General features: G+C 45.8%; 5 protein-coding genes across 5 annotated transcripts; 1 reads left to right on the top strand and 4 right to left on the bottom strand.

Annotated features, from left to right (window-relative positions):
- Positions 1–140: 140 nt before the first annotated feature.
- On the bottom strand, positions 141–2,209 carry LOC136196931 (coatomer subunit beta'-like). The gene is made up of 14 exons (XM_065986589.1): positions 2,153–2,209; positions 2,079–2,099; positions 1,909–2,025; positions 1,811–1,847; positions 1,703–1,752; positions 1,525–1,651; positions 1,322–1,470; positions 1,210–1,263; positions 1,073–1,140; positions 891–1,015; positions 591–833; positions 436–535; positions 283–393; positions 141–237 (listed from the first exon to the last, which is right to left on the bottom strand). Exons 1-14 carry the CDS (start codon positions 2,153–2,155, stop codon positions 141–143), a joined length of 1,302 nt encoding a protein of 433 aa, XP_065842661.1. The 5' UTR covers positions 2,156–2,209.
- Positions 2,210–2,336: 127 nt separating this feature from the next.
- Positions 2,337–6,982, bottom strand: LOC136196527 (centrosomal protein of 104 kDa-like). Its single transcript, XM_065986088.1, is given in 32 exon segments — positions 2,337–2,553; positions 2,604–2,661; positions 2,713–2,774; positions 2,841–2,979; positions 3,038–3,146; positions 3,194–3,209; positions 3,272–3,375; positions 3,420–3,454; positions 3,511–3,603; positions 3,655–3,786; positions 3,843–3,923; positions 3,968–3,995; positions 4,054–4,130; positions 4,187–4,234; positions 4,291–4,356; positions 4,404–4,476; positions 4,541–4,761; positions 4,813–4,936; positions 4,992–5,035; positions 5,084–5,220; positions 5,280–5,348; positions 5,398–5,440; positions 5,496–5,573; positions 5,624–5,820; positions 5,871–5,931; positions 5,986–6,031; positions 6,084–6,181; positions 6,234–6,323; positions 6,387–6,485; positions 6,545–6,666; positions 6,716–6,807; positions 6,859–6,982. Coding segments are annotated over 32 exon segments (2,865 nt in total). The 5' UTR covers positions 6,972–6,982; the 3' UTR covers positions 2,337–2,443.
- A 19-nt stretch (positions 6,983–7,001) lies between these two features.
- Positions 7,002–9,373, bottom strand: LOC136196528 (uncharacterized). The gene is made up of 10 exons (XM_065986089.1): positions 9,184–9,373; positions 9,097–9,136; positions 8,947–9,045; positions 8,272–8,688; positions 8,099–8,225; positions 7,618–8,040; positions 7,431–7,564; positions 7,262–7,374; positions 7,179–7,217; positions 7,002–7,124 (listed from the first exon to the last, which is right to left on the bottom strand). The coding sequence occupies exons 1-10, from the start codon at positions 9,351–9,353 to the stop codon at positions 7,085–7,087; spliced, it is 1,602 nt and encodes a 533-aa protein (XP_065842161.1). The 5' UTR covers positions 9,354–9,373; the 3' UTR covers positions 7,002–7,084.
- A 195-nt stretch (positions 9,374–9,568) lies between these two features.
- On the top strand, positions 9,569–11,099 carry LOC136197011 (protein DDI1 homolog 2-like). Its single transcript, XM_065986691.1, has 2 exons — positions 9,569–10,532; positions 10,589–11,099. The coding sequence occupies exons 1-2, from the start codon at positions 9,606–9,608 to the stop codon at positions 10,925–10,927; spliced, it is 1,266 nt and encodes a 421-aa protein (XP_065842763.1). The 5' UTR covers positions 9,569–9,605; the 3' UTR covers positions 10,928–11,099.
- LOC136197010 (26S proteasome regulatory subunit 7) lies at positions 10,883–12,915 on the bottom strand. The gene is made up of 12 exons (XM_065986690.1): positions 12,806–12,915; positions 12,711–12,748; positions 12,570–12,651; positions 12,287–12,518; positions 12,154–12,226; positions 12,003–12,098; positions 11,784–11,948; positions 11,636–11,723; positions 11,385–11,587; positions 11,230–11,326; positions 11,112–11,173; positions 10,883–11,058 (listed from the first exon to the last, which is right to left on the bottom strand). Exons 1-12 carry the CDS (start codon positions 12,876–12,878, stop codon positions 10,963–10,965), a joined length of 1,305 nt encoding a protein of 434 aa, XP_065842762.1. The 5' UTR covers positions 12,879–12,915; the 3' UTR covers positions 10,883–10,962.
- Positions 12,916–12,918: the final 3 nt, after the last annotated feature.

Raw genomic sequence — 12,918 nt, 5'->3', positions numbered from 1 at the left:
GTAGCAAAGCTGATGGAGCTACGCAAGTACTGGTTCTTCTCCTAACTCGTTTTAGCATCCCAGTTTACCTGACGATTGATTGCAGATATCAATCGCCAGGAGATTGTGAATGCACGCGTTCTATAGTATTGAATACATAATTAATTACTTTCTGCGCCATATTCGGGCTTGAACGACTTCTTCTCTTTGAAATTTTTGAAAATTTTGACGGAAGTAGAACCCTCGCGTATCGCATATCTAAAGATAAATACAGATAATATAGATACGTATCCTGCTACATACTGTGACGAATCGTTGGCCCAGACAAATTCCTGCGCGGAGCCGTAGCTCTTATTTCTCAACGCCATAGCCGTGTAAATGATGTACTCGCCGTCGCCACAAACGCAGACGAACCTAGACACGTGATACTCAAGAAAAATAGTATATATTCCATACCTTCCATTGGGATTATGCATGATCATTTGGGGATAGATCTCGCACGCACCCATATCCTTCACGGCTAACGGAAGTCGTTCGCCGTCCTGATGCTCGCTATCTGCAACAACAAAAAAACTTGCACTAATTATATTTATCTATTTTCGCCGTCGAACCTCCCATCGATTTCAAATTGGCCTGCTGTATTTCATTGTGCCGCGCCCACAGAATCTTCCCGTTGCTGTCCATGCTCACGGCGGGCTCCTCGCGTCCCAATTTGATAACAATGCTTCCCTCGTCGTAGCCGATAGCAACGGTGTTGCCTCCTTTTAGATAGCTGATCGACCAAACGCGTTCCAAGCCGTAATTCAACGTCGTCTCAAGCCGATACGTATTCGCATGCCATACTCTAACCGTACCTGTAAAAAAATAACCCACACGTGATCCATGGAAAAAAATCCTTGATTTTCTCGCACCGTCTTCTGATCCGGTTAGAATTATCGGGAGGCTCGGGTGGAAGGCGACGGCTGAGACATTCTGCCCGTGACCTTCGAGCGTGTGAATGCACGTTTTGTTCTGATAGTCCCAAATTTTGGCGATTCTACATAGAGCCACGCGCGTATTGGTACCCTCCGAGAGAAAAGACATAGATACATACCGATCGTCGTCTCCGGAAATTATATACGGTTTGTCGCCACCGTGGAAATAGTCGACACAGTTGACGCCCTATGAAGATAAATACCGTGATCCCGCGAATACTATTATTCAAGACAGGGCTCTTTCTATAATTTTTACTTTGTTGTGTCCTTCCAGTGTGAAATTTGGCGTCGATGAGCCCAACTGCCACACCTGTAGTAACCAAAGCACTTTTCAAAATCAATAATTGGGGACTTTATTTCTCGTTTGCCTTGATGGTTCGATCTAGAGAGGCACTTGCGAACGTGTTGCTGTCTTTTGGATTGAAAACGACTTGCATCACGTAGTGCGCGTGCCCTTCGAACACCTGCGTGCATTTCCACTTGTTATCCCAATCCCACAGCTTAATCAGCATATCATCTTTCAAAAAAATCAATTATTAATAATCAAATTTATATGATTCGTTATACGTACCGCTACTCGAGAGAAGAAAGGGTTGCGTTGGATGAACGGCGAGAGAGCGCAGATAATCCGAGTGCGCCTCAAACATTTGAACTTTTTCCAAAGTATTGTAATTATAGACGCGAATGGTCATATCGTCCTATATCCGTCCAATGAACCATTGGAATGTAGTGACAATTATTTGGCTTACTGAACCGGTGATAACCCAGTTCTTTCGAGTGGCAAACACAGCGGCTCTCACTGAAATTATTCATCAATAATCGATCGTATTTATAGGTCCAATTTCTGGACTTCGTACCGGGAAGATCCGTCACTTCGAACGTCTTCACAATCGTCTATCGAAAGAATTTGAATTAGGAAAGAGGCGTGGATATCGTTTCCTTGTTCTTTCTTTACTTGAGATTCGTAGTTCCATACGTGAACGTTGCCGTTGTAGAGGCTCACGAGCATCCACGGTTCGTTTGGATGCATGTCCGATGACTTGACGCGATCGGATCGCGCCGAAAGGATGCGCTATAGTCGACACGCGTTCGTAAGGGAAGCGGACTCCCCGCGCGGGGTCTCACCTTGACATCGAGTCGAAGAGGCTGTCGAGAAGTTGCGTTAGGTAGGATAGCATTCTAACGCGTCAAAAACTTACCATTACCGGCGATTTTTCGCGTTAGAGAACGTTGAGACGTGGCAGCGTTGGCGCGTGCGCACTTGGCAGCAAAATTAGGCAGTCCATGATTTTTACGGCGTTTGATTTGGGGCTCTGATTTTTTGTCATGATTGAAATAGAGAGAACTGGGAAGGCATTTCTGGATGAACTATTGGATTGGAAAAGGAAATCGACTTTATTGACAATACAAATTGGTGATTAATCGACGAAAAACGCGCGAAATTCAACTCTATTTTTTACAGTTAACTCGAACGCGATATTCAACTTCAACTACTTCTTTTTGAATTGTGGGAGTTTGCTGACGCCTTTGGCGGCAGTTCGTCCTCCGCCCCCTCGAGGCGCTGGAATGCCCGTTTTCCCCGCTGCAAGACGTTTTGGAGCTGGAATAGAGAAGTCTTCCTAATTCTCCAAATATCGTATATGAAAAAACCTTGGTTAGCCTTTCGTCGTGGGTTTTTCTTGCACGCGAGAAGATGAGCTCGCCATTTCTAAGAAAACAAAGTATAGCAAAAACGAGGGCGAGAAATCGACGTAGAAACCTCGTCAGTCGACTGTAGGCTATTATGACAAAGAGGACAATACACAGAACCGTCTCTGGAAGCTGCAACAACAACAACAACAATAAAAACTCCACAAGAAACACTGGACTTGATCTATGCTAAATTACACTCGCAGCCTTTCTCCGACACGTGCTGCTCGTACTCTGACGTCAGAATAGCCTTCTTACACGTTTCACACTCCTTGAAGTTTCCCTTCGCTTCGCACTCCGTCACCCAATGATCTCTCAGCATAGCAACTTCAACAACCTGGCAAAGAAACGTACAGATGCACTTTTCCCCTCCTCGTTTTGCCCCCCTACTTCACCTGATTGCAGTGAGCGCAACGCTGCAGCATCGGACAATCAGAAACGAAATGTTTCTCCAAGCCAGCCTCGTCGAATGAATCGTTTTTTTCGCCACAGAAAACGCACTCCCTTTGAGAAACAATATAGAGTAGACAAATACATCTGACCTTGTGTACCTGGCTGAAGACACCTCTACATAAAATCAGAACAACATGTAGAAAAGTTTTTAAATACTGATTATTGCTTCTGCTTACCTGATGGAGGTGGACGACTCTCCTTCCGCTTTCGTTCTGCTTTCGCTGTAATACCTTTCGGTTTCTGAACGGCTGCTTCCGCAGATTCAGCATCAACGTCAATGCTACGTATATAATAAATCAAAGACAAGTACGCGACTATTTGTACCCTAGAGCCGATAGGTCGACGTCTCCGGTGGCAACCTGAAAACGAAGAAATTTATGAAGACAGAACAGTACGCTAATTATTCAATCATTGCCTTTCCAGCTGCGATATCTTTTAAGGCAGCAAGCTGAGCCTTCAGGCGATCCACTTCCGCCTTCTTTTTCTTCTCCTCGACACGCAATGCAGCCTAAAAATTATTTTTATTAAAAATAAATTCGTTTTATTGTTGATACTTTACCTGTTTATCTTCCTCTGTCTCCTTGCCATCTATTACGTCAAATTCTTTAAAAAGACCACGCCAGAGCGTTTTCTTTTTGAGATCTTCCGTCAGTTCAGGCAGATGGGATCGAATTCCCGTCTTGTACTCCTCCTAGATCACGAATCCCCTCCAGGATACGTCATACGACGCATCATTTTGATATATACCGTCTTATAGAGCTTAAGAATGAGTCGAAGAGCAAGCTCTCGAACTTCCTTTTTCGTGTGCTCCAAACCCGGAAGAAGAAACTAGAGAGAAATGATCCCTCGACGTTCTTCACCTACTACACTACCTTCATAATGCTTCCTATTGCCAGTCCACTAAAAACAAGAGACTAGGTACTAATCGTTTCTTTTCTTCGTCTACAAGTTATCTCACCTTTTGCCTCCTATTCCTAGATCGTCGATTAAAAGCTCTACGAGTTCTATACGAGACGCGAATAGCCGCCAAGGACTCTAAGTAAAACAATCTCTCGCTGGAATTGATCTCCCTACTAAGGAACAAGTCGAACCTGGAGTTTGACTGGCTCAACACAGAGTGAACCAATCACATTGAGAGACTAAAAAAGACACTATCGCGTCAAAAACGACTATTTAAATATTAAAAAGAGCCGACTTTAACTAGTGGAAATTGAGCCATGTCCCTAACAAATTTCTTCGCCATTTCTCTAGTCCGAGGCGCCTAGACAAACGACCTCAATAATATATTCCCTTCTACTATCTTAGTACAGTTTCAACTCCTTTAGCCAGAACGAGAGGCAGAGTCTTGTCAATAATAAATCCGACGCTCTCCTTACTCAATCTAAACCCCCATCAACCAAGTAAAAAACCCCAGCCCTTTCTCCTCCTCCTCCTCCTCCTCCTACTTGTGCTTCTTCGCGTATGACGTCAAAAGCGTTCGAAGCACGTCCAAACTTCGCTGCCACACGGGATGAACGTGATCGGCGAGCGTACGACGCAGAATAAAAACGGTCGCCCTCATGACGTCAGTTTTATCGTGCTGCCCGTCGCGATGAATCAAATAGGCGTCGATTCCCGACAGACCTTCCTCGCGATGGGCATAGACTTTGGAGTATAAGTTTTTCACCTAGTACGCAACCTCGTTTTCATTTTGAATTAAGATTACTCGTTGATTTACTATTTCCATTCCGAATACGTCTATTGGTCCGCTCGCCTCTCTCGACGCTTTGTCCGTTAGAGGCTCGGCTACGCCGAAATCTTTTTTGGGGCTCTCCGAGTCGTCTATTACATCACCGTGAGGTCTATAGCACGATCTTGGGTTAAAATAACTGTGGGTTCTTCTCTCTGTGGTTGGACCTTTTGGTTAAAGCGGGTAGCGGACGTTCGTCGTTAGCATCAAACTGAGATTATTATTTATTGTTGTGCGGAAGCTTGGAGGCCTTTCTTACCTTTGCTGCTGCCACTACCGGTGAATGATCGTCTGCATTGTCGTCCGCTATGGCTGGTTCGTGAAAATTCGGTTGATCTTCTTCGCGTTGAAATGCTCGCTCCTCGTCGACTGTCTGTGCAAGAGTTAGACGAGGCGCTGAAATAAAAAGGAAAATAATAATGCACAGGTATGCAGTCTTCTATGAGATGACTAACAGGAACGAGGCATGGGACTAGGCGTTTTTTGAAGATCTTGTCTGGCAAACACAGGAGAAGGAGCTATAGCTGAAAACAACGAACTAGAAGAGAAAAATCTCAAGTAGAATCCTCATACACATTTGGGTTGGTTCATGATGACGATGATGATGATGCTGTGGCTAATAAGAAAAAGAATTGGTACTGTAGTAGTGCCACTAAGCAGGATCGACTTACGCGAGTCTCTCTCAATTCCAATAAATCATTTAAATCCAATTGCTGATATACGTGAAGTCGAAATTCGTCTGACTGAATCTATCAAAAATGTTGCAAAAACTTCATCCCCTAACCTGCGCCCCATGCACCTTTTTCAGCTGAGCCGTATCATAGTCCTCCTTCTCAACGGCTCTCTGTTTTTCTACCTCATACCGAGCCAAGCGTTCCCCGACCAATAGAAACAAAAGCACGCTTATATATAAATCAATAATCTAAGTAACCAGGGCTACTTTTCTTAGATCAGCTATCGCTTGCTTCAATTTCTTTGCGTAATCATAACGTTCTCCTAAGACAAAATTCAAGACAATTAAATAGTCGTGAATATTTTGAATTTACCCTGCACAGCCTCCGTCTTTTTCACTTCTAGTTGCCGTATCAGCTTCGCCGTCTCTGGATCCTATGACGCAATATTAGGACCCTTTCTTTTAATTAATAATTAGACTGCACTTACAATGTACATGTCAAACATGAGATCATCCATAGGTGGAACATCGGTTCTTTGTATGTACAGAATCAATGTTTTTGAACTATTTTCTCGCTCCGCTGTACCTGTTCACTTTTCCCCACAGTAATGGATCGGGGTTTACCGGCTGATTGCCGGCGTTCGAGGAGGGTAGATACGAATGCAGTATGTTTGTCAGACTTTCCTTTTGGTGGGAAAGTGAGAATCAATAATATTAATTTGTATGTGTGATTTACTTCAGCTGCGTAGTGACTAAAGTGAGGCGGCAGGTCGGCTCTCTCTCTCGAAGGATCATCGGCTATTACATTAATTGCTACAATGCCGACCTGGCAAAATAAAATACATCTGATGCGTTTAAAATTCTTCGCGCATTTCATTAATTAATTAACCTGATTAAATACATTGTGTCTATTGACGTGATTTTTCCCCAGAACGAGTTTTACAAATTGACCAGCGGCGTCGATGTGAACCGATTTCAGTTCACGAGCCTTAATTAGAGCTATCAGCGCTTCCCACTCGACTACCCACCCCCTTATAGAAAAAAAACCTTGAAACCCGTCTTTTGATTATCCGATAACGAAATATAGCCGAGTCTTTGAAATTGAGCGTTTTGGAGTGTGCAGGGCAAATTGGGAGGAACCTGGCCGATGTAGATTTCGATTTTCGTGGCTATTTAGAATGGTAATATCAAAATATTTCATTTTGTCTCCTTACGAACCGATTAGATATTGGTGCGCAAGAATTTGGATTTTTCTCATGCGAACTTGGTTTGGGAGTTGCAAAATGATTTCCTGCGGATAGATGCAGTACCTGGACGACGAGAATAGGCGCTAGAATGAGGCGCTTTCCGTTTTTTCGCACCGCGACGAACGCCATCCCTTCGCCAAAGGACTGTGCACTTCGAGATCCCGAGCGGGATAGTCTTCGTCGGCTCCCGACCAAAAGACAACGCGAAACGAGAGCTTTTTTGGCATGGAAACGGCATAAACACACACGAGAAAAAATTTAAAAGCACCTGACTAAAATGCCCGTATATCGAAATACAGTAACCCAATAAAATATACAAGAAATATGTACACGACGTCTTCTAGCCGTTTTTGCTTCCCCGATCGTGCGAATTTCCCAATCTGGAGAACGCCTCGAAATAGAAAAATTCATACTCTATTCCTCCACTCTAAAACCTCAACGAATCTTCAAAGGTCTTTCTCTGCGCATAGTGTCTAGAGATCAATCATAAGATAAATCTTTGACCGCTCTACCCTACCGAAATGACTGCTGTATAACGGTCGCCGCTTCTCGACTCTGCTTGAACTTTCGATGCTGCCTATACGTCCTAAACTGACTCTGAATAACAGTCGCCGCCTTTTCCATTCTCTTCTAAGAGAATCGCTTTCGTTACGGAGCGAAAAACGCGCGAAAAAATGCCCGCCTACCCGTCGATATTTCCTATAGTAATTCTGTATCCTAACAGCCGCCGCCTTTTCCCTCTTCTCTCGCCTTTCGACGTATTTGCGAAAAGCCGTTTGAATTTTCGACGCTGCTTCATACAACTCATGCTGTTCCCTTGCTAATTAATTATACATTATATGTGATACTTGGGGTCCATTGTTTCTTTCTCACCGGAAAGTGATAGATTCGAAAAATCGTTTTCTATGACATTTGGAGAATCGCCGAGAAACTCGCACCAATCGACGACGCTCGGATTATCGTCCAGATCGCCGAGAGTCGATCGAGGCGAATAACTCGACATCGGCGAAGTGACGGGCGACGAGAACGCCGTGTCGCCGCTCGACGATTGGGGATGAGCGAATTGCGTCGACGGCTGCGGAACGGGCGACAGCAAATCGGGAAGCCAAGTGCGAGACGACGAAGACGGCGGCGGCGGCGGCGGCGGCGATTGCGACGAGGAGACGATTCCCTGACAATTCGACGGGGTGATGGAGATGAGTGGCTGACTCTCGCATTCTTTGTACGTGAAAGCGAATTCCGAAGAGACGGAATTTCCACAGGAAACTCGCAGACGGACGATACCGGATTCGTGGGCTAAACAAGAAAAAGATCTCCTTATTGATTGTACTGTGAAATTTCCTCTTTCTTTTACCTGGTGCTATGCAGCGTAGAACTCCTGTTTGTATCAATGTTGCTGCTACCTTTGTGTCGCCAAAGTGACAGAGAAAATCCGCCTCTCCGTCTGGCCAAGAGCCAATGACTAGCACCTTAGACCCGCCCTAGCGCAAAACAATGAAAAAATGCATTAGATATATATTTTATCACTTTAGTGAATGTCCACTCTGGAGACACGTCGACAATGGATAGAGGCAAATTCTCCTCCATTGGTTCGTCGAGACATTGCATCAGTTCTGATAGGCAAGTCATTTCGACGTTCGAGTGCAGTGGAGACAGAACAGGCAAATCGACGCTAATTAAAGCGGAACTGACGTCACCGTCAATAGGGCAACGATCGTCGATCAATAAATCCTCCTGGGCGGCGTTGAGAGTTGGCGGTCGCGGAGAGTCCGGAGCAACGGAAACGATTCTAGGCAACGAGACGGATCCACATCCCGTCGTCTCGTCGCTCTCGTCGACGTTCAAATAGTGAACGAGAATGACGCGCGGGTCGTGCAAGAGCCAATAGCGTCGTCGATGAAACGACGACAGAACGGACGAATGAGCATAGCGTGCACCGAGACACTAAAGAGAAAATAAAAACATATGTCAGAGCTAGACCACCCATAAGAAGTATTCTGTAAGTGGCTATATAGGAGGAAAGGCGATCTGTCAGACAGATTGTGCTGACTATACAATAGCTCTATGTGCGCTTTGAGAGTAGGCAGGTGTGCAAATAAATAAAACGTTAGGGTGCATTTGCACCGAGAAAATCAAAGAAAGAAAAATATTTAGGTATCCTGTTTAGATATCTAGTTTCTTCTAAAAATATGTCTCTCTTACTTCCACGCCGTTGATCTTCAGTCGCCCGTGGTCTTCGCGCGTCGATTTGCCGTCGCCGCGCTTCTTCCACTCGTGACCGTCGCCCTTGAATTTATTGATCTGTCACGAGAAGTCGAGGTATTAAATATGAGGCGTGGGCGTGGTAGTCACCTTTGCTCGACGATAGAGAAATAAGGAGCCGTGTTCGGGCCTTTAGAGAGGGTCTGAGTGGCGAGAAATCGATTGGAAATGACTGACTTGTTTGGGATCGTGTCGACGAGCCATTCCTTGTGATCTTCTTGGCTAATCAAGTACGAAACGACTTCTTCGTTCGTGTTCCATCGGTGGAGCGCGCTCGGAAACGCGTTCGATCGCATGATGCCGGCTAGAACGAACGGAAGACCCGATTTCAGGCGGTCGACTTGCATCGAATCGACGTCCTGTGAGCCATACATGTACGAGCATATATAATACGGGACGTTGGCATAAACAAAACAATTTTAGACCGGAAAGGTCAAAACTACTACTGTAGCAAAAAAAAACGACTTTGCCCATTAGGAAACAATTTTTTCAGCACCGAAAAAAAGAAAATGTACAGCGGCTCGTTCGTGTAAAAAAAAGCACCACGTGATCGTCGACGAGACCCCGTAATAATAACCGTTTGACGTTTTTTGCAAGACATGAAAATCCAAATCTACGACGGCGAAAACACGTTCTCAATGGACGTGACTCCCGACATCACCGTTCAAGACTTTCGCGCCTTTCTCGCCGTCGAATGCGACCTCGAACCGGACGCAATCGCGCTCGCCTTCGAATCGCGTCCGCTCGACGACGAACAGCGCTCGTTGCAGGAATACGGCATCGGCGAAGGCGACCTTATCGTTCTGAATCGTCGCACAGTCGCCGAAACGGCGTCGGCACCGACAATCGACTGGTCTTCGGTGCCGGCACCTAATGACACCCGTACTTCGGCGGTCGCGGCACCGAACGCCCGTACAACGATTCCGGACGACGACGATCCGGAAGTGATACGACACATGTTCCTATCGAATCCGTACCAACTCTCGTTGCTCAAAGAGCGCAATCCGCCGCTCGCCGAAGCGCTCTTGAGCGGCGACTTGGCGCGCTTTAGCGAAATGCTCGCAAGCCAACGACGCGAAGTGAGCGAGCGCAATCGCCAGCGCGTACGGGTCTTCGCCGATCCGCTCAATCCGTCCAATCAGGAGATGATCGCCGAGGAAATTCGCGCGGAAAATGTTCGCGCCAATATGGAATCGGCAATCGAATTTAATCCGGAAACGTTCGGTCAGGTGATCATGCTCTACGTCGAAGTCAAGGTGAACGGACATCCGTTGAAGGCGTTCGTCGATTCGGGCGCGCAGATGACGATTATGAGCGCGCGCTGCGCCGAACTGTGCAACGTGATGCGATTGGTCGATCGACGATTTCGTGGCATCGCGCGCGGCGTCGGAACGCAGACGATCATCGGACGCGTGCACGTGGCGCAGATGCAGATCGGAAACGATTTTCTCACGTCGTCGTTTTCCATACTTCAAGATCAGCCCATGGATCTTCTCCTAGGTCTGGACATGCTGAAAAGACACCAGGTATAAATTATTTCAATTAGACTGTACTGTACTCATAGGTTTTGATTTTTTCTTAGTGTTGCATTGATTTGAAGAAGAATGTTCTTCGAATTGGGACTACTGGTTCGGAGACGCCGTTTCTCGCTGAAAAGGATCTTCCCCTATCGGCGCGCGGAATTGCACCGAGTCCCGCAGAGCAAGAAGACGCCGCAAAACAAGCAAGTCTACAGGAAGCCGACGATCTTCAGCTAGCCAAAGCTCTGGAAGAATCGCAGCAAATCGACGAGAAAAAGATCTCCGAAGTAACGAAGAGCGGTTTCCCTCGACAAGCGGCTATCGATGCGCTGAAAGAATGTAGCGGTGACGTCACGCGAGCTATAGCCGTTTTATTTGCAAGATCACTTGGACAAAGATAGTCTCTACGCAAACAGAACAAACATAGAAATGACTTCTAATTGTATGTCATGTATTTGGGTGTGGAACTGAATTTTGCGTAGGCTTTGATGACTTTTTGGACGGCCTCTAGAAAGTCTTTTTCCGTGGCCACCTGATAGTCAAGAGAGTTGGTAGAAAAATAAAAGAAAATCGCGGAAGTATTACCTTTCTTCTGGCGCGAATGGCAAACATGCCAGCCTCAGTGCAAACACTTCGAATTTCAGCACCTAAAGGGGAAGGGGTCTGCATAAATATTCTTAGAGTATTTATCTCCTTTGGGTACCTGTGCTATTGGGGCACAATCTGGCAAGCAATTCATAGCGAATATCTCTCTCCACGCTCATAGACCGAGCGTGAATTTTAAATATATGAGCACGTCCCTTAATTAATTTTAAAGACTCGATTATTATATTGATTCTTGTGGCTATGGTCACATGCCTCTAAATCTGGAAGGGAGAACTCAACTCGTCGATCGAGACGTCCGGGACGAATGAGAGCCGGATCCAGTGTGTCAGGACGATTCGTTGCCATGAGAACCTTAATGTTGCCGCGTGGATCGAACCCGTCTAATTGATTAATCAATTCCAACATGGTCCTTTGGACTTCGTTGTCGCCGCCTGCTCCATCATCAAAACGAGTCCCTATGAGAAGAAAATCGAGGGCTTCCAGTCATAGTTACGGTTGCTAACCGCCGATAGCGTCGATTTCATCGAAGAAGACTATACAAGCTTTCTTGGTACGAGCCATTTCAAACAATTCTCTCACCATACGTGCACCCTAGATTATTAATTATTGATTTTATTCTTAATTGATTAATGAGCACGTGTTCTGCTCTACCTCTCCGACGTATTTTTGAACCAATTCAGATCCGATGACTCGGATGAAGCAGGCGTCCGTTCGATTGGCGACGGCGCGCGCGCAGAGCGTCTTTCCCGTTCCGGGTGGACCGTAGAGGAGAATTCCCTTCGGAGGATCAATGCCAAGATTCACAAAACGCTCAGGCTAGATCACATGTAACTAATAAAAGTTATTATGATATGGAGGCGCTTTGGTTACGTGTAGCAGTGGCATTTCGACGACTTCCCTCAATTTCTCAATTTGCTCTTTACATCCGCCAACGTCGGCATACGTCACGTCCGGTTTCTCCTCAACCTAGACAACATCCTTTATATATAAAAATAAATAAATTCACGGTGAATCAATGCACCTGCATCATTGTGACAGATGGATCAATCTTGGGAGGCAAAGGAATATGAATTTGATACTTGTCTCTATCAACGCTACAGAAAAAGAAAAGGCAATACATATATATGTTGGTCGTTATCCTCCCCTCTCCTTACCCAACTCTCATTCCTTCCTCTATGTCAGTTGGAGCCACTTTATCGCTCAGCTCCACAACGAACTTGGCAAATTGCTTCACATTGATTATGTATCTCGGCTCGTCCGAATCCCCATTGATGATTTTCGTGCATCGAGCCACCTGAAGTGGCTGCTCCGACTGCAACGCCGATTTATCGGCTTGGAGATCCCATAGGGCTGGCGGAGCGAGTCCTGTATCCGATTCTTTGATTCCTAAGCGACGAATGTCGAACGTCAGTCGAAACTGCACAGAAACGAACGCACCGATAAGTTCGTTGACTTTTTTGACCGATTCTTCGATGTCTTTCTCGATTTTTTTGATGTTTCGAGTGTAGGCGCCGACTCCCTAAGAAAAAACCTCGGGTTTGAACGCGATTTTTCCATTTTAATCGGTCATTCGCTTACGTATGTCTTGAGTAATGCTATGTCGCCAGCGTCCAGTGCTGTGGAAAGAAGAAAGGCGTCACATCAATCGTTGAAAACCGCAAAAGGAGCCTCACCTTGAATCTTTGCGTCTTTATCGTCGCCATCTTCCTTGACGCGACGCATATCACCGCCTAAATGATCTGGCATCTTGCGTTCACCTTCAAAAACACTAAAACTTAGAGCCGTG

The sequence above is a fragment of the Oscarella lobularis genome, chromosome 16 (assembly GCF_947507565.1).
Source record: "Oscarella lobularis chromosome 16, ooOscLobu1.1, whole genome shotgun sequence".
Classification (NCBI taxonomy): Eukaryota; Metazoa; Porifera; class Homoscleromorpha; order Homosclerophorida; family Oscarellidae; genus Oscarella; species Oscarella lobularis.
This window is presented reverse-complemented; position numbering and strand designations above follow the sequence as displayed.